The 20867-nt window shown below is 39.8% G+C and overlaps 1 protein-coding gene across 1 annotated transcript in view; it reads left to right on the top strand.

The window, feature by feature from the left end:
• The first annotated feature begins 9010 nt into the window (after positions 1 to 9010).
• celf6 (CUGBP Elav-like family member 6) overlaps positions 9011 to 20867 on the top strand; it is a 135768-nt gene continuing 123911 nt past the window's right edge. Inside the window, exons 1-2 of the mRNA XM_061039277.1 lie at positions 9011 to 9478; positions 18345 to 18427. Coding sequence (XP_060895260.1) covers positions 9229 to 9478; positions 18345 to 18427 — 333 coding nt within the window. The 5' untranslated portion in view covers positions 9011 to 9228. The remainder of the gene's footprint in view (positions 9479 to 18344; positions 18428 to 20867) is intronic.

The raw sequence follows: 20867 nt of genomic DNA, 5'->3' as shown, positions 1-20867 counted from the left end.
CTTTGTAAACAGGGGCTAAAGCAACTAACAGGGTTTGACTGGCTGCAGTGCCAGACTGTGTGTTACATCTGATGGAAACAGAGTGCAAGCTGTTGGTGCAAGGCATGGCATCGAGCCTGACAATGGCTGAGTGCTGTGTAAGCTTCATAGCGCTCTTTCTGTCAAGCTGCACAGTGTGAGGATCCAACATGTTCTCGTCTGACTCACAGAAATATAGGAAATATAGGGGAAAACTTTGAACTTGTGTGAATACGTTTGTGTATTTGGTGGGCCACTGTTTCTCTGAATAAGAGAGTGTGTGATGTGGTTTTGGGATGGGTGGAATATAAAGTTAGAGGTATTAGAACAGATGTAGGGTTAGTCAGTGTTCAACCATGGCCCCCCCAATCAGACACACCCTCCCTTTGTTCCCCACCCCCCTCTCAGAATCAGAACATAATGGGTTTTTGGCTTCTTGGTACCCTGGATTAATTATTGAACAGGCCAACAGTCAGAACCACTGTATTTAAAAAACATTTGATCATATTTAACTGAAAGTCAATAAAATAACTACAAAAAACCAAAACGCTATGGGTAAAAAGGAAAAATAATGCAAAGACATGCAAAAGAACTTCACAGGGAAACATTGTCAAACGGACAATGCTGAAGCACAAGGGATATATGCTAAGACACAAAGCAGGGACAAAGAGATGGAAAACCATCACAAATCAAGACACATACATGACAAAAAAAGGAGGTAAAATGTCTTCAAATGATGTTCCTATATTGTTTTTACACTTCTGCATGTCTCTAAGTCTTGGTATTTGTGTCCAAGAGCTGTTGCTTTATAATGTAGGGAAATTTACAGTTACGACTAGCTGAAATCTTATTTTATTTGGTATAAGAATATTAAAAAATTTTAATGTTGCATTCATGTATACAGTGCATTATCTTAACCTTACGTTTTAACAGTTAACCCACTTTTTTTTTTTTTTACAAATGTGTCCCTGACTGTCGAACCAGTTTTCTATTGCTGTAATATTTCATTAACTCAGTTTAACCTCTTTTTAGTAATAGTTCAAACTCAATATATCACCTCTTTTTTTATGTCATTTAATGGTTTTAATTTTTGTTGGCATTTTCAAAATCACAGCCTACGCATGCTAGTCCACCTTATCGACTGCATACTGGTCTCATCATCATTAATGCTGAGGCTACTTCACAGATGTGGGCAGCATCCTCTCAGCATTGTTCTTTTCACTTTTAAAGTAATCTGTACTGAGCCATTTGTATTCACGTCGCCAGAGTTCATATTTCAGTGTCTTTTTCATTGCACAGAGCATTGAGTCCAGCTGTCCTTGTGCCATTGTTGTCTCAGTATGCACCATGAAGCTCTGTAAGTTGTCACTGTCTCCGCACCAATGTCACTAAGAAAAATCCCTGTACATTTACTTGCCGTCTGCATCTACAACATTAGTGAAAAATAGCTGCCACTCCTGAGATCATTTATTAAAAGCATGAGGGCAGACTCTTTGTTGTTATTTTTTATTGTGTCAAGATGATTATGAACACATAAGTGATACTCATTTCCATAATGTTAATGATTTTCATGCTCTCAGGAACCCTTACTTAGCTAGGAATATTGAAAAAATGTTGATGTGAAATCCAAGGACACTCTGGTACAAGTATATTTCAGTCTGCTCTAATTTTATGTATATAAAAAAACATCTGTCAAACAAGCTACTGCGAACTGAAACAGCAATTTCAGTCTGATGTTGGAGACGCTGATGACATTGCGCTGATGTTATTGTTGGTAATGACGAGCTCAGAGGGGTGTTTATTTTAAAGACAATACTGAGTACTGCTCTGAAAAGTCTTGTCTTCCCAGCTGTTGAAATACCAATAACTTTTATAGTGCGTTAGTCATTATGCTGTGTTTGCTTTTAATGAAAGAAGGATGTTTTAAGTCTTTAATTGTTTTTTTTTTGTCAAATAAAGGTCGTTCGGATTGTTGTTGCAGATCAAATAACATCATGATACAAAACCTTTTAATGTTACATCTGTAAACAGGCATATATAGTACTCACATGTGTAGAATCTGCTGTCAATAGTGCAGTTGGCACATTTTTTTCAACCCATAAAAACTTATTAAATCATCTGTCAATGAGTTGATGATTTGTTCCTGGCACAAATGTCTCAGAGTCCTGTACATTTAGTGGCATTTGTTTAAACTTTCTCAAAAGAACATGCCTTATTCTGTTCCCTGTTTAAAAAAAAAAATGTTTGCTGAATAATATCCCAAAATAATCCAAAGTGATCCTTGACTGATCCGTGGTGATGCATTTATTCTGCAAGTTTTGGGTTTTGGAGGTGCCAGTTGGCATATGTTTAACCTTTGAACAGAGCCAGTCAGCATTTTCCTTCAACTTTCAGTCCTTGGGCTTAGCAAAGCTAACTGTTTGCTAGCTACAGCTCATGATTTTCTGTTCAGACTTCAGAGTGGTGTCAATCTTCTCATCAAACTCCCAAAGAAAGCTCAAAGAAAGCATCTCAGCACACCTTTCACAGTAGCATACAAGAGGCCTCTTCATTTTCAATATCTAACAAATCCCTCTCCTCATTTTGTCTTTCCAAAGTCCTCTCCCGGGTGTATCCTGAAAACTCAAAGTGCAGGTTTTGCTGGTATCCTGAGTCTCTTCCCCCTCACATTCCATCGTTCCCTGACCTCACCCCCTCCACGCTCCAGTCTGCTTCTCTACCATTCAATAAGCAATAAAGCTTTAAACTGCATTCTGCTGAGGCATGGGCTTTGTTAGTTAACTGCAACGTTATTGTTATAGAACTGTCTCTTTAGTATTGAAGTTTGTGTTTCAACTGTCTGTGCATGCATATTTGTATATATACCATATGTTTGTGCGTGGTTTGGCAGGACTTCAACATTAAAATTCTGGGGCAGCTTTTCAATTTTTTTTATGTAATTATACATTTTTAAAGTTGTATGAACAACCCTTAAGCAACACAGTAGTGTTCTAGTATTTGCTTGCATCTGGTGCAATAAAGTGGACATAACAATACTTTCAATCTGCTACATGAATACAGGAATTTTATCAAACATATGTGTACTTTTCTGAATGTAAAAAAATAATTGACCTTAAAGGTCAAATATTTTGCAAAATACACTTTACTATGATTTTCAACAATAATATGTGTCCCTGTCAGTCTATTAACTTCCCAAATTAATAGAAAAGTCTGTATGCTCCGTCTTTTGCCTGTTCACTTTTCAGATGATGTGTGCTCAAACAGGCCATTCGGAGATTTTCGATTTGTGACATCACAAAGGGCAGTAACCCCTCACCCAGTTGGGTGACACTCCCACAGCTAGGTGTTTGTTCTGTCCTCCTCACCGTAAACAATAGGGATGGAGTGAGAAAGCCCGAGCCATTTAAGCCCTCCCAGCGAGTGACCTGGTGAGACACTGCTCATTTACATTTAAATCTATAGACACAGAAACAGTCTGTTCTGAGCAGGACTGAAATAAAGAGGTTTATAGGCATGATTAAATACAGTCTTAAGCATTATGACTTTAAGTAAGAGTATCTTTCAGACATTATTGTAAATGACCCAGATATCTCCCAGCAACGTCAGCATTTAAGGAACCTAACAGAAGTTAAACAAAGTGTTTTATCCAATATGTAATACCAAACATCTGTGTTTGGGACTAGGAGCCATATGAAGTAGATGTTGGCCCTAGCTACCTAGCCCAGGATACCCCTATGCCACATGATTTGCCCCTCTAGCTGTTTGCAAGTCCATGCGATTGCATCAAGGGAAATTTCCCTAGAAAAAAGGAAAAGGAACTGAGAGTTCCTGAAATTATTCACATTGTGAAAAGGTGGCAATGTGAGGATAATTTAACCAAAAAGATCCTTCAACCTTCAACAGAGCTGCAGAGTCATTGTTTATAAACAGATCTACAGTTAACACATAAAAAAGGCATAAAGCTCCATTTACATGCAAAAGCAATAAAGCCAAAAACCTATATGGCTGTACTCAGGGGAGGCCTGGCTAGATTATTCTGGGATTCATTAGCAGCCTGAAAGCAAATGACTCATTGTGGTCTCCCTGACCTCTTATTTGTTTTTTTCTCATTTATTCCCTCCCATGCGTCACAAGTGAACTTAAACATGCAGCGAGAAGCCTGCTTATCATTCAGCAGTACATCAACAGCAGAACAGACAAAACACCACCCATAAGGGAAAACAGATATGCAATTCACCTTTTCAAAGTAAAGTGAGCAAAACTTTATTTATCACAAACAATCATTCTACACCAACAACCTTTCCTGAATTTTCCCTGCAGCACAGACGCAAATGAAGTGGCAAGTGATTGTGCTTCAAGACAAAATTATGGCCTCAGAGAGTGAAAGGTTCTATATCTCGGAGAGTTGGTGTATGTGTTGGGGGTGGGGGTGCCCCTCCCTCCCTCAGGCAGAGTGTGCAGCTGAGGTTTGCGGCTGCCCTGGTATTACCATATACACTCTCATATTCACAAAAAATACTGTCACACCTCTTACTTGCTGTGCAGTGAATATGAATGTTGGCTCTTCTTTTGGACTCTTCTACAAATCAGACAGTGAAAAATGTTCATGCATGGTTGTGTTCCACCTGGCTCACTCCATATATCCTGTTTAATGGGATAATGAACACACAGTATAAAGGAATTGTGCATGACACCAAGCTGTTATGCACAATGCATGTCTTACGTCACTGATTTTTGCTCCTTTAAGGGACTATATTTTCGGGGGCTATTTCAAATGGTGTGTCTGTGACATTCCAACAAGTCACCTTGACAGTGGGATGAAAAATTTAGCGATTACGACAGAAATGCCAACCACTTTGTACTGGAAAATTGCACTTATACTGGCTGAAATACCCAGGGTAAATATTGTTTCCATTAGCCTGGAGGTGATTTTGCTGACAAATTTACACCCACCTGTTTCCAATTCTAGTGGAGGTAAAATCCTCCTTGGTTGCTAATGGGCTAATACAGTTTCCATCCAGAAACAATGAAACAATAAAAAAAATAATTTGGGGGAAATGTGTCTCCAGGTGTGCATGATCCTTGAGGGACTATTTTTCCTTTGTGTTGCTTTATGCGAGCTCAAACCCACTTCACAAACACAGCTGGAGCTATTCTGACTGCTCTTTTGTCTGAACGGAGAGCAATCGGCAGAGGTGCCCTGCGCAGCCATCCAGTTGCTGAGCTTGGCACAGACAAGAAGAAGAACCCTGTCAACCTTTCTGATACGCTTGCCTGTGCTCGAACAAAGAGGATGCTTACACACAGGCATAATTGAAGAGATCATGCTGTACCTATGATTCTTCCTGCCAGCCAGTTTGCAAGACTTCCTAAGGCAAACTATCCTGCAGACAATTTACAACAACAAAAAAAACAAGAAAACAACATTCACAAAGCCAATAAGCAACACTGACACTAAATTAGCTAAGCGTTTGTGGGAAAGAATAGCCCTGATGCGATTGACAAGGGAGACCTGTTGTGTTCTGATCCCCATTTGGAGTGAAAAAAACTCTGAGATGGTCTACAAAGACATGATTAAATGTAAAATAAATAAATATATTCATAACAAAGCCAATGCAGTGCCAGATGTTACTGTTAGTTGCTCTCAGAACATTATAATCCCCAAAGACAAATCAGTCTGACAGACATCAGGGTGAATGCGCACGCACGCAAGCATGCACACACACACACACACACACACACACACACACACACACACACACACACACACACACACACACACACACACACACACACACACACACACACACACACACACACACACACACACAGAATACGGTATAACCCATCAAAGCTGACTTCCTTACTTCCTAGTGTTCCAAAGAGTTCATGGGGTACATTGTGACACTTCTCCATACAAATGTATGTGGTTATCATAATGTGAGATAGTCCTGAAAAAGGTGACCACCCCGTTGTTAATTCATGATAGATAAGACTGTTCCTCTGATAACATAAATACTAAGTAGCTCGCTGAGATGGCATTCAAATGTCAAATTTGCATCTGTATCAGGAGGGAAAAAGTTGTCAACTCAATTCCTGACTCATGGGAAATTCTGTTTTTGATCAATTTTTCACAAAAAAATGCTTTAAATGTGTGTGCATTGTACTTATTTATGAATAGACAGACAGACACATACTAGATGGATAAGTGGATAGATAAATATATAGAGAGAGAGTGAGAGAGAGAGAGAGAGAGAGAGATAGATAGATAGAGAGATAGATAGATAGATAGATAGAAAGATAGATAGATAGATAGATAGAGAGAGAGAGATAGAGAGAGAGAGAGAGAGAGAGATAGATAGATAGATAGATAGAGAGAGATAGATCGATAGATAGATAGATAGACAGATAGATAGATAGAAATATTTTATATTCTTGAAAGGTTCTAAGGCAGCTTTTTTCCCCCCAATTAGTATAAGCAACACGACAAACTACTTTTTAATTACATCTTTTTACCAGCCAATTAATTTTGACCTAACAGAGGTTAAACATGTTGCTTGATTGCATTTCAATAATAGACATGACATTTTTTGTGATCCTACTCTGATCCCAGAAGATGTTTTTTTCTCTTTATTTTTTCCCAAGTCCAAAGGGGGTCAGAGGTCAGACTCTGTAACAGAACAACACTTCTAGTGTTGTCAGCATCCCCTTTTTGCTCATTCACACACAAATGGCACATCTTGTTAGTCTAAATGCTACAACACAGCCCTAATTACCAATTAATTCTAATGAATTCTCCACACACAACTGATTATTGATACATGCTATGTTCTACATTAATGCTGTCATATGACTTATAACTATCCTATCAGTATGAGCTGCACTGCCCAGGTATTGATGTTATATTCCCATCTGCACTAATTAGACCTTTCTGTGTACAGAATACACTGTGCAAGTAACAACAACACTGGCAGTGCACATGCTCACTTGAATAAATACCAAACAGTGGCTTTGAATGCATCATTCTCTGTGTGAAGTAAAGGGCAGTCCTTTTAGGAAATTGTGCATGGCAGACAGATAGAAGGCGTGGAAAATTTGAAGTGCAAACATGTACCGTTCAAATTGTAGCTCCAACAATCTATTTCACGGTCTCCGAATGGCAGTGTTGATTCAGCACCACGGACAGTGACAAAAGGCAGCTCTGAATCCTCAGACAGGTTTGAGCTGACATCATTTCAAGCCACAGTGTTTTATTATCTCCTTCTTTTCTCTCCATCTGCTCACACTGTTATGCTCTGCTATGTCTTTATGTAAGGGAGGCAGGTTTGTTTGTAAATAGTTAAACACTCCACGGGCTGCTGCGCGTTGCATTTCAGAATCCTGCTATCTTTTTAATTATTCAGCCAAATATGCCTTTGATCCCAGCACCTGACCGTGCCTCCATGAACAAGCACTAGTGAGCTTTTAAATGCTTAGAAAAACATACTTACTAAAGATTTTCATACTAAGATCCCACTGCATTTGAAGACCTGCAGCATATATGTAAACTATGATAATCCTTGAAGACCCGAGCAAACTGTATGAATCCATAGCTTACTTATTAAAAGTTTATCCTATAGGGCTTTTGCACGTGTTTTTATTGTGCTAGCATCCTGCTTGAAAATAAAGGATCCATTTTAACCATCATTTAAGAAACTGTTCAATAAGTCCTCTTGAAGTATAAACTAAATTCAGAGCTGTGTCTGGACAAAATCTTGAAAACTCAGTACTCACTGTCCTTTGGCTGACCCCACAATGACTTCAGCAGGTCTCCATGTTGGGGTGCATTTAAGAATGTGTTTGTTTCATAAACTTTGGGTTTAAAATAAAGGTGTTGTAGACTGTGTAAGTCTCTATGTGTGATATATTTTTGGGGTTGCAGAGACTGGATTCCATTTATTTCATTATAGCTATTTTTGTTATGATAAAACTCTGACATAGGGTCTGGGTGTTTGCCAGTAACAATAGTGTTTTTATCTAACATCCTTGAGATTTGGAATTTTATTAAGCATGTATACCTTCAGGGCACCTACATATACCTTGAATGATACATACTTTCCATTAGGTAAGTTAAGCACAGTATCATAGAGCTGTGGCTCTCTATCTCCAGGAAACACAGTTCTGTCAGTTCTCTCCCCTCGTGGCCAGTTAATAGCATTCACCTGGCCTCGCAGGTGCAAAATAGCCTCTGTTGGCTAGAATGAAAGCGAGCAGGGCCGAGGACCAGGATTGAGAACCACTGCTGCAGAGAACATTTCTACAAGACTTCACAGCAGTGACTTTCATGACTAGTCCTCGGGACTTACAGCCCTGCTGGTTTTCTTTCCAAACATCTGAAAGGGACTTTTTCCTGCACAGCATGCCAGAATAATACAGTCATTTACCCGAGAGGACTAAAAAAACTCAGGAGCACAACTAACAACTGAGTCAAGCATACCAGAGGGATTATGTGGACAGGGGGCCAAGTAACATGGTCTCCAAACTTAAATCTTTTAGAAAGCATTCAATAAAACGATTTTGAAGTTGTCAATATGCAAAAATAATATGGAACTACAGTTCCAATTTGTATTTGACTAGAGGGATTGTTATACTTTCAATCTAAAACTAATGATTCAGAGCATCACGATAATTACATTATTTGCCATTAGATAGCCCTGATTCTCATCAAGCTGAATCTTTTTTTAACCTTACTGCTAAAAGAAAGCGAAATGCCCTAATACATGCAGAAGAAGCTTCCGCACTTTAAATGTATCCAGGCTCTCCACTCAACACAAATGTTTGCATTCTTACTTTGCCCTGTGGGGCCTTCAGCCATCCTGCCCTCTAATTGGCCCATGCCACGCTTAATATGCAAATCGGAATGTGGGCGTGGTCTGTCTTTGGGAGTAAGAGTTGGCGTCACGTGCACAGTGAAAGAGGGGGGCACCAAAACTGAAAACACCTATAGCACCACAAAAAATAAATATAGGCTGATTACCAACAAGGGGGCTTATAGGCTGAATAGAAAGAGGAGAAGAGGAGAGAGTAGGGAAGTAAAACAGGAGGAGGGGAGGAGAGAGGAGCAGAAATAACGGAAGGGGGGAGTGTGCACACAGAGAGAGAGAGAGAGGGAGAGAGAGAGAGTGAGTGAGTGAGTGAGAGAGAGCAGCTCTGCCGGCCCATTGAGGAAAGATGGCTACAGTCACTGCAAACGGAGTGCAGCAGGAGAATGGATTCAGCACCACGAACAGCGCCGGCAGGATGAACGGGCTTACCATCGGCCAGAACACCATTCCCATGAAGGACCACGACGCCATCAAGCTTTTCATCGGCCAGATTCCCAGAAACCTGGAGGAAAAAGACCTGAAACCCCTCTTTGAGGAATTCGGAAAGATATACGAACTCACTGTACTGAAAGACAGGTTTACGGGAATGCATAAAGGTTGGTTGTTTGAATATTTTTACTTTCATGTGTGAAATTCAAAGAAGAGACATTCAAGAACGTCCTGCTTTGAGTTTTGGGGGGAAAGGGCATGAAAAGTGTGTACATTTGCAGATGTTTGGGACAGAGTGGGAGCCCGGTAGAGCCTTCATACACGCGTGCACAGATACATGGACACACACGCAATCACACATAAATATAGGTTATGAGGCGTGAGAGGGGAAACACGTGGAAGTGAATGGGTTGCATACGCAGGGTTAATTGTCAGCCCGTCCACGTGAATACTACAGCTGAAAACGCCTTTGTGTGTTTACATTGACTCTCATGTGCTGAGCAGCCCAGCGAAAGGGGGCGGGACAGGCACGCGCTCGATGCTGTGTTATTTGTGCAGCTGTGGAAATGTCTCCACAACTAAAACAAAACAAGCTTCTGTCGTGCATCACGGTCACCATTTGCTGCGTATTGTCTGAGAGAAATGAATGCTTTCAGGGGAGCGGAAAATGAAAACCATTATCAGGCTATCAGTGATTACGATGGTGCTTACATGCTGCTTTGACCTTTCGGCACGCTATTATGTAGCCTACTCTTCGGACGTCATTATCTGTGGAAAATACTATTTGCATGGCAGCTGAATTGTAGACCAACGCTGCTCCGTGGGCGGGTTGCAGTCAGGAAGTACAAAGCAGGATAATAGTAGAGCAAGAGATCCAGCATGGATCGTCCCCCTCGCCTGTTCTGTTCTCTTGTCAGCCCCCTTCTCATCCTCACTCGTTGTCCAAAGCGAGCGGGATCAGTGTTAACTTATGAATTAGTTAGGGCCAGGGGAAAACACGGATCAAGTCTGCTGATAGTTATGAGTGTCACAGTGCGGTCACAGCTGGAAGGTCTTTAAGGTACAAAAAAAAAAAAAAACGAGTTTGCTTGAAACACAACTTATTGCTTTTTCTAATAAATGCCACTCTTTTCTTACATTTTGTGCACAGAAAAATGTAATTTAATGAGCATTGTGATGTTCATTTTTCAAAGTAACCCTATTTGCAGTTATTCCATTTTTTTTTATTTTTGCAAGCTTTACCACCTTTGTTTTATTATATGTAAAAAATCTTGTACTTTTTCCAAATTACTAAAAAAGAAAACATTATTATCATTATTGTTGTTTTTGTATTTTAAGATTTTATTTTGTAGTGCTTAAAACACCAGAATTACTGGAATGCAAAATAAGGTCACATATCCAGTATTCGTGTCATCATAAGCAGACTGAGGACAGTTTGGGACTGCACTGCAAGGTGCAACATTAAAATGCCACTGATACTGATAATTGAGATTTATACCATTTTGCAGATAGTTCTTTTGCGATGGTATAAATATGAAATTAAATCCTCAGGAAAGCAAGTCCACTTTACATTTGAACAATTGTACCATTGAATCCCCCTTTCTCTTTACTCAAATAATGTATACACAAGGCTGGCAAATTATGTATGATATGTAAGTTAGTAAGTACAGTTCATGATCTTATTGATCAGTGAAAATCAAGCGCTCTTGTGGGGGAAACAAGTGTGGTCTCAGCGTTGTTTCTCTCTTGTGTGTGTGCGGACGCGAAGCAGGTCTCCATGCACCACCTGTTCCTCCAGCCGTCAGTCGCTGAACCTGCTTTTGCTCCTTCCCAGTGCTCCTCCTCAGAGCCCCATGATCGATTAAAACAATATGTCTGATGTTCATGTTGTTTACGCCCGTCCTCAACCATCCCTGAATGTCAACACTCCGGAGGATGGTTTCCTTGGGAAGGATAATCCTGTTCCAAAGCCAGACCATTTGCCCGTTCAAATCATCCTCCACCAAGGCCACTCTGATGTATGCATTATACCCACTTCAACCCGTGTGACATTCAAAGTCACTTTGGGAGCACAAGCATGCACTTTTAATAAGATTTCCGCAATGCATTATACGGATGAGTTTTTCTTATTGGCTGCTCACCTAAAGCATGTTCATGTAACCCCGCTGTGTCTGTGTGTTTAATATCTGAACACTGAAGCAAGAAGGTACAAGAGGGAGAAAATGGGATTAGTGTCGTTAACAAAACAGAAAAAGGTAAAGTGAATCCCCATCTGTGTCACTCAGGGAAACAAGTCTAAAACACTGACTGAAAGCTCCTTCTGAAACTAGGAAAAAGCTTTTGTAAGTGAATTGAAGGTAAAATGAATGACTTACTAAACCATGAAAGTTCTTTGAAAAGCTACACAAGTTTGTTGAGATTGCATTTTCTTTTTTTGAAAAACTCTTGATACACACTCATGGCTATTGTCAAGAGCTTTATCATTTACAGACTTTTTGCTTTTTGTCATGAAATGTTTCTCTGAACCAAGCTGCACAAGAGCCTTCCTTCCTACTACTACTTCTATGTCCACACTACTACTAGCGATGGCCGTGCCTTTTCAGTTGCTGGCCCCCGTCTGTGGAACCAATAACCTCCCCGCGTCAGATGTGCAATGCCATTATATTCATTCAACGCACAGCTCAAAACCCACCTTTTCCCCCTGACCTTTGAAATTAGGTAAAACAACTTAAATCTCTGATTCAAATGTATTTGTTTATTTGATTCAATGTTATTCTGTTTGTCTGTGACTCGATCATTTGAATGTCTTTGTTATCTTTTTATATGCCTTTTCTGTAAATCACTTTGATCAGCTGCGTCTGTTTTAAACGTTCAATACAAATAAACTTTTTTTAGCTTCAGTTTTTTTCCAGCTAAACATCTTTAGAGCCAAATGCTTTTTGGCCCGCAGTCAAGCCACCTACAGATAAACTTGGTTACTAGCTGCTGAATGTATTTGTACCTTTATTTGTTAAAGATGTATCAAAGTCAAAACACATAGCTAAAGGAAAGTAAATATACTGACTTGCATTATCCAGCTTGCAGAAAATGTGCCATTTGTTAAAATAAACAAGTGTTTACAGGAGGTTCAAAATGTCTGTGTTGTATTAATGGTTTGTTTTCTGCTGCTTCCAAGGGTCAAATTAAAGATTTATGCGAGTTTAAAGATGACCTCACCCCCTATTCGTAGATAAGAACAAATGAGACTCAAAAAAAAAATGTATAGGGCCAAAGTGTTCTAGTCATAAGTGGTATGCTACTCATACATAGGGTTTTATTATTTCTACTGGTTGAAGGCCTGGACATTTTGACCTCTCTGATTTTGTTGCATCATTTTGTCACATGAGGTTGGTTTATTGACACTTGTGTCACATGATAATCTCAGATACACGGTCTACACACATTAATCCCTCAGTTAAATGCTGAAATATCTTCACTGCATACACTGCTCTATATCTAACGGTCCAGTAAAAGTTAGTCATTGTGTTGGCTGTATGGATGAATCTACACAGACAAGTGGTGTGTGCTGAGCTGTGTAGGTATTATCAACAACACAGTATTACAGACCTTAAGTAATTTCCTTCAGGTCTGTACAATTTAAAGTTTTGCATAATCTTTCCCTACAGTATATCTGGCTTGAAAAGTAGTTTGTGCTCTGTTTTTGTTCACACAAATGCAACAGCCAATGGGTCATGGTTAGCTATTATGGAAATGGCCCAGGAGGCTCCAAATGTTGTAACACTGTCACTAATTCAACCCACATTTTTATCCCAAACAGTCACACAAACATTTTTCAAAGCAGAGCAACAGAAGCGAGGGGGAGGATATAATCAGTTTGGCTCCATAATCCCTAAAAAACATAAAGTTCATAAAGATTTAATGCATTGCCGTAAATTGAGTTTGACTACTACTTTCAAATCCCTCTTTGAGCTGAGTTTGTGGTTGAGAATGATTTGATTTGTTTTGGATGGATGATGTATACTGCTGCTGGCATCAGTTAGTAAACCGTACCTAATAGATGATTTGCAGCACTACTTTCTTTCACAGCCTGAGTCCTGTGACTTAGCATTGCACCATAATTATGGATTTAAGGGCAGATCAAAATATGTCATGTTCGCTTATGACTAATTCATGTGGATTGTACTGCAGCAGCTTGAACAGATGTTTTGTGCTTTGTGAATTCTTAGTTTGGACATTTCGGCTTCCTCCAGGGACTTGTCTGAATGTCTGGGGAATTTGAGATAATTTATTTCATGTAGCTGTTTGCTGATGTGTATTCAAAAGGATTTTTACGATGCTTTCTTTTTACAAATGATCTCACCCTGTATTCGTTGGACACTGGAGCCCTTAATGCCGGTTTGATAATTTCCATGTTGTCAGGGAGCCTTACACAGCGCGTGGTATGACTTGACACTATTGGCTGTGTGCGGTGTTGCAGCCAGGTCATGCTGTTTAACATCCATCATTTTGCTGAGCACTCCATTATCATAATACTAAGTGTCAGTGCCAGAATGCATGCATTGTTCAGACATGCTGAATGTTAGCAGGGGGCAAATCTTTTGCTTGAGTAGTGTTATCTATCAATCCGTCTCTGATGCTGAGAGCAGGGACTCTGAGCTTTAGAACGCAGTCAGGAGGAAGTGATACAAAGAGATGTTAAATATCCTCATCCATTTTGCTCTCCTTGGTTGGTCCATGCAGTGGCATTGGCTATAAATAGCCAGCCAAGTTAATATAAAAAAATCTACTAGGCATTAAAATGTCAAAAGTTAAAAACTTAGGGTAGCTGTTATCATATTGGGAATCTGTTTTATTAGAGAGTTTTGTGGATTTCTGTGATATATATATGTTTCTGTTTTTTTTAAATAGTTTTAAGACATTTGTTGCCACCCAGAGGAGGTTCAGATAGAGCCATGTTTGTAATGGGCTTTTATCTACAAAACGAGTGTTGTAAAGGATGTGCTGGACAGAGATTGACAGTTTCCGAGCGTTGAATGACGGGTGCAGCTTAAGTCTTCAGATGACCTCTTTGATCATTAGAAAGGGGGGCTGCATGTGAACCAGACAGCTAACTGCTACAGCTACTTGAAATGTAGATGAACCCAGGTAATAGTGTGGTTAGCAAAGAAACAAGGCGCAGGGGAAAAAGCTCTCTTTGTATTATTCTCAGTATCAATGAGTGGGTCAGGGTCATATTCTGTAGCTTCCAGTTGTTTTTCTGTCTTGTGCCTGGATATTTTGTGGAAATTAATTTGCATTCTTCTTCCACTTTAATGAACATTCTAGGATCAGACGTGAGTGGAGACTGAAGGAGAGCAAATTGCTCATGATTCATGATTTCCGTGCTAATGAATTGAAATTTTATACAAATTTGTTCTGGAGTTATTTCAATTACAGGTATCTGAAGCCTTAAAAAAGCCCAATTTAGTCTTAATGCCTGGATGCATGCAATTGTGAGCACATGCTAATTTCCATTTTAAAAACAAAGTGTTAGAAGAAGCATTACATGGGGGAAAGTTCTTTAAGTAATTACCCTGAACGTGTTTTGCAAACACGAAAACACCTTTCCACATTTCCTGCGTTCTCTTTGAAGTAGTTTGTAGGGTTTACTTTTTCATTTGCCTTGAATATAATTTGTTGAACTTTTGTCCCTCGTTGAAATTATAGTGTGGCAAATTGTCTTTGATTACCCAAGTATTATTTTCACCCCTCTTAACCTGCTCATCACAGGAGCCGCTAGTCTTTCTGGTAAACCACCACTAGAGTCTACCCTTATTTTAAGACTCATGTCCTCCTTCTACTATTCCTCTTCTTCACATTTAATGCATGCAACATGTATCCAATTTATGTTTCATAAATCACAACTACAATTCAGGAAGGAAGGTTAAAATGGTAAGAGTTATTTCAAGAGGTTGAATAGCGTACATCTTCAGCATCATTACATTTAAAGGAATTTGAAGCAAGGACCGGACGGGTTCTTTTTTCGACTAATAAAATATATTTTACGATACTGCAAAAGAATTAAGCAACTTAAAGACTCAAAATATACCTCAAAATGTACAAGATTTGCATCATAATATCCAGAGGGCTATCCCATGTCAGTTAGTCATGTTTAAATTTCAAGCTGACAGTCCTCACCTGCTGCTACATCCTTTTCATCCCCCTTCAAACATCAGGCTCTCTAGATGTTCTCCATCCCAACGCTCATCTGTTCCTCGAGTGGCTTTCTCATTCCCTGACTCCTTTGGATAAAAGATGACCCCTGGGTCAACACTGTCAGAGGAAATTTCTTAAAGCTCTTCCAATGATCCACCACCCAATAACCTGAGCTGATTATTGAGAGCTATGGTCTAGGAAGAGTCCAGTTAAACAAGTCTTTTGAACTAATAGTATCACATTGAATTTGTCTTGAAGCAGCCTAACAGATCGTCCCAGGGAGATTTTTGCTTCACTTGTTACAGATGCAATTTCACTTCCTTTGAGCTCGCTCCTCGGAAAAAACAACATAAGCAAGTACGACTACAAAACTGTTTACCCAACAATCGAAAAGGTCTGCACTAAAGTAAACGTATTAGTAAAATTACTGCAAGTATTAGCAAATCAATTTTCAAACTATATCTATACAAACTAAAATTATTTTTTTCTGAGCTGCCACCATTGTTATATTATTGTAACATTTGATTGAAGCATTACAATGCATGCACTAATTTAAATATCTGTAGTTGAGGAAATTATTTCTTCAGAAATTAGATCAATCAAAAGATTAGTACAATCTGAAATTATTCACAACTAAAATAATAAAATAATTATAGGGGAGTATATTTGTATCAAAATTGTACTTAAGCCCAGAACTTGTATAAATAGTGTTTCTGAAACTAAATATTTTGAGGTGCTGAGAGAAAGTTATACTGTCCTGTACATCCTGGATCAATAGCATTTAACGATGGAAAGGTTTTTTTTTTTTTTTACAGCCTGAGATTCAGAGAAGGACATGTCAAGTCAGGATGAAAAACATACTGATTTGAACTGGGGACATTTTTAAAGTTATAAATGTGGGGCACCAGTGGCTTGTGATTAGTTCAAGCACCCCATGTACAGAGGCTGTCATCGATGCAGTCTTGAGTTCGATTCCAACCTGTGGCTCTTTTCCCACATGTGATTCCCAACTCTCTCTTTCCCTGGTTTCTGACTCTATCCACTGTCCCGTCTCTCCAATAAAGGCACGGACAAACCCAAAATGAAACAAGTTATAAATGTGGGTAATAACCAGATGGAAACTTATCTAGTGTTATCTGGAAATACTTTGTAAACGTCATGACATTTTGCTGCAGAGCAGCTCAGTGAAAAACTCTGAAAAGGTTAAAACAGTGGCAAAAAAGTGACAACAAGCATATGATTCCCATAAGCCTTTGCTCGTACATGGCCCCTGGGAAGCCTCTGCTCTTGTCCCGCAGTTTTGTAATGTCACAAAGGATGAAGAGTGTTTCCCCAGGCTCCAAAACTTTCCTGCTTTGCTGTGCAGCATGTGTTTCATCAGTGTCGTTTAGCAGATTTTTTTCTCTTCAGTAACCGCCTAGTTGTGGAGGTGGGTGAAGGTTGTCGTGAAAGGGAGACTCTTGGCTGGGCGCCAGAGTGTGTTGCTGGTTTTTTGGGGGGGCTGATGGGTGCTATGCGTTGCAAGCTGCACATCATCTGTATGTGTGAGAATGTGTGTGTGAGTGTGTGTGTGTGTCTCTCCTCTCCCATGGGAATTCTTGGCAGCAGGTGTGACATGTAGTAATGGGAAATTATGCTGCACAGTGCAAAACCTCTTCTGAACGGGGTCACCCACTGTCAGCTCTGCCAAGTGCGTAACAGAGCAACCACTCGCCCTTTAATGAAAGCTGTCACATTAACATTAGGGACTTATTTATTCATGAATATTCATTCTCTTCTATCACACTTTTTAAAAACACAGAAAAGTCTCCAGGAAAGTGAAAGGGTTTAGTTTCATGCTTCACTTTGATGACTTGGCAGCTAAAAACACAGGCATACTGTCTGACTTTTTTAAACTCCTATGTGCCAAGTTCAATAACTGAGAAAAAGATCATTACTGGAAAGCAATTCACAGTTTTTTAAATAAAAAACCAACATACATTTTTGTGGGAGATTAAGTATTTTTCCGTCAACACTCCACCGGTGCATTTTACTCTTTTAAAATGACAGTTAGAGGAAAACAAAAACAATAATATAGTTACAAACAAAGTAGCGGAAGACATTCTTGAATGTAATGTGAAAGGGATTTTATATTTTGAATAAAAAAAAGGCATGGACTTAGAATTGTATTTCTAAACCAGTTCGCTATTTTCTATGAGGGTAAAGAGCTATTAACTTCAGAGAGCCACATTCCAATTGTCAGCGGAGAATATGAATTTCATTTTAATATAATACATGTTTTTGGCAATAGCTTGTAAAACTCCAGTAAGTCTTATATTATGTGTTTTTCTTTTTGCAGCCGGCTGTAGCTTAATTCCTCAATAAACATCTATGGAGAGGTGTAAGTCTTCCTTTGTCTTCAGAGTGGATTTTCACAGAGGAGCTCATTGAAAAGATGTGTGTTTGAGTGTTCACAAAATAGGCTTACATTAAAATGATGAAGAGCTGTAGGTTTTATTTTGTAATTCTGCTTTGTGGTTTGTTCTCTTACTGTTTACAAGCATTATTGTTTTTATATGTTAGATACTTTATTTTCTGGGGTAATAATTCTGAAATCCCAGGATCATTATTATGACAGAAATATGACTTTATATTTTTTGAGTTTTATGTTTTATGTATTAAAGTCTTTACGCCTACTTGGGATGATAAAAGCACATACTGTGAATACTCTTCTGTAGCCATAATTTCTCTGTCTCTACAACATGTTTTCTTCTTTTCATCATATTGGGTGGTGCGTAGTTGTGCAGGCATTGCCTGGTGGTATAATCATATCTTTTTACTGTCTCCCTGCCACTTTAGGATGTGCCTTTCTTACATACTGTGCCAGAGAGTCAGCACTGAAGGCCCAGAGCGCCCTCCATGAACAGAAGACTCTGCCAGGGGTAAGTGCCCTCCGATCTGCCCTCTGTCATAGGCTAAAGCCCCTCAGGGCAAGCGCCCTGGCACGGAAACCAACATTATTATAGGAATGATGTCATACATGCACATGCTGAGGCACATGGGGATACAGTGTACATTAAGACACACACTCAGACACACACAGTTATGGAAACAGATGGGAAGAGTCACGCACCCACTTTCTCCGACTCTCTCACTGCGCCTCGTTTTCTCTCACATCACACAAAACAATGCATTCTTCCTGCTTCATTCAACACAAACACACACACACACACACACACACACACACACACACACACACACACACACACACACACACACACACACACACACACACACACCTAAGCTGACATGCTAAAAGAGCACAAGTGGCCTATCTCACCTTGCAGTGTCTTATTACACTAATCACCCGAGCGGAGATTTATTTGATAAGCGCTCCTTCATAACAGCCCTTGCTGTCCTTCCACTGTCCTCTCACAATATGGCTGCCACAGACACTAATTGCCTTGAGGAATCCCGCTCTCATTATCACATATAATCAAACAGTAAGTATAAACAATCATTTTTACCATGTATATCACCATCTGGTGTTTTTGTTTAATTTTCGTCCCTATTTTTTCCCCACCATCTTGTACCGCTTGCCTTTGGCGGACGGGTAACTTTTTTCAATAAAAATAATGGCCTCTTCAAACGACACAGGTAAAACGTAGCCAGCAGTGGGCTCTTAAGCCCACCCAGGAGAAGACCCTCAATCTGGGATGAGAGTGGGCTGGTGGTGTATATCTGTGCTTGATGTGTGCAATGGGGGGTTTTAATCTAACATCAGGGGAATTGTCAATTTCTTATTGAATAATGCTCACAATCTAGTGCCCACACTCCTCACTGCCCTTTACAACCCCTCATTTATTTTACCACATACCGAGAGACCCTCCCAGGTTGGGGGCTTTAGTCGGAGGATATCAATCAATATCTCCTGTGCAGGGGTGTGTCCAGTGGATGGAACTGGGTCAGCATGGCCCCCTCATTAAATATAATGGGCCACCTCTGGTGTCAACCTAAAATCTTAAACTCTGATTGGTTATTTGCAAATTATGAGATGGTTCTTATGTCTAATGAACTGGGTTGTGTTGCAAAGGACTGCAAGTAGCTTTCCAGGCATTTCAACACAACAGCTTTATGGTTCTTGTACGTATCATGACACTGTAAGTAGTGCTGAAGTTGAGCCACCCAAGTCAAATTCAGGGCAAACCCCTGCTTGGAGGGCAAGAGATACAAAAGGAGATTGGGAAGAAGAAACAGGTAGGATTGCAAGAAAGAAGGAATGGATGGGGATTGGTTTGAAAAGGGGCAGAGGTGGTTGATGGAGTTGAGGGGCTTCATTTTATTCCTCAGTCCTGGGTTAATCAGTTGTTTGCACTTCACTGCATTTCACAGGTACTTCACTGAATGTTGTACACTGCTGCGAGCAGTCCCTGAGAAAACGAAGGCTCCCCAGCTAGTTCCTGCCTCCTGCAGCTTCATAATGAGATGATTGTCATGATGGTGCTGGATAGGTGTCCCTGTCTTTATTGCCCTCATGGAGGGACATTACTGTTTGTCTTCTGTCTAGAAAGAGGTTAATGGCATGTTCTGTGGGGGTTTGGGTAAACATTTCCCCTGTACAGCTCACAGCGAGGGGTCAGTCCTGCAATCTCAGGCTGAGCACAGGCTGCATACAGAGCGCTAATAAAGATGTTCTGTCTTCTGTGTGTGTGTGTGTGTGTGTGTGTGTGTGTGTGTGAGAGAGAGAGAGAGAGAAAGAGATAGAGAGAGAGAGGGAGAGGGAGAGAGATACAGGGATAGAAAAAGAGGAAAACAGAGTTGGAGGGAGACAGACACAGGCAAAGACAGGGAGAGGTGACACTTCTGGACAGGCCTCATTGTCACTGTCACGGCTGGATGGTTTGAGATGTTCTCGGTTGTAATGTTGTCCTTCAGTGGCTTCGCCATACAGTTTTGCAGACATGATTGTGTAGTCCAGATGTAGCTGGGCAACTGTCACGCAACCTTGTTGCAATTTTCTTTGAGACATTGGTCGCTTTTAAAAATATACAGTCTTTCTGAAAAACCATGATAAAGGAAACACATTAAGATAAAGTGTCAACGTACTGATGAACAAAAAATGACAATCTTACATGCTTTTAACTTATTTATCAATGCTTTATCACATTTACAACAGCAGCTGCACAGTAATATATGTAGCTAAAAGCAATTAAGGATACATGTTAGCTTCAAAGACGATCCAGCAGCCACTGTCCTTTATTTGACCATGCTAATCTTTTTTCACTATATAAGGATTTAATGTAACATTCGAAAAAAAACACAAAAAACAAAGTTTGCCAGAAATTCCCATTACCAAGACAAAGTAATGGACTTTTCTTCAAA

Source organism: Labrus mixtus, chromosome 1, assembly GCF_963584025.1.
Source record: "Labrus mixtus chromosome 1, fLabMix1.1, whole genome shotgun sequence".
Lineage (NCBI taxonomy): Eukaryota > Metazoa > Chordata > Actinopteri > Labriformes > Labridae > Labrus > Labrus mixtus.
This window is presented reverse-complemented; position numbering and strand designations above follow the sequence as displayed.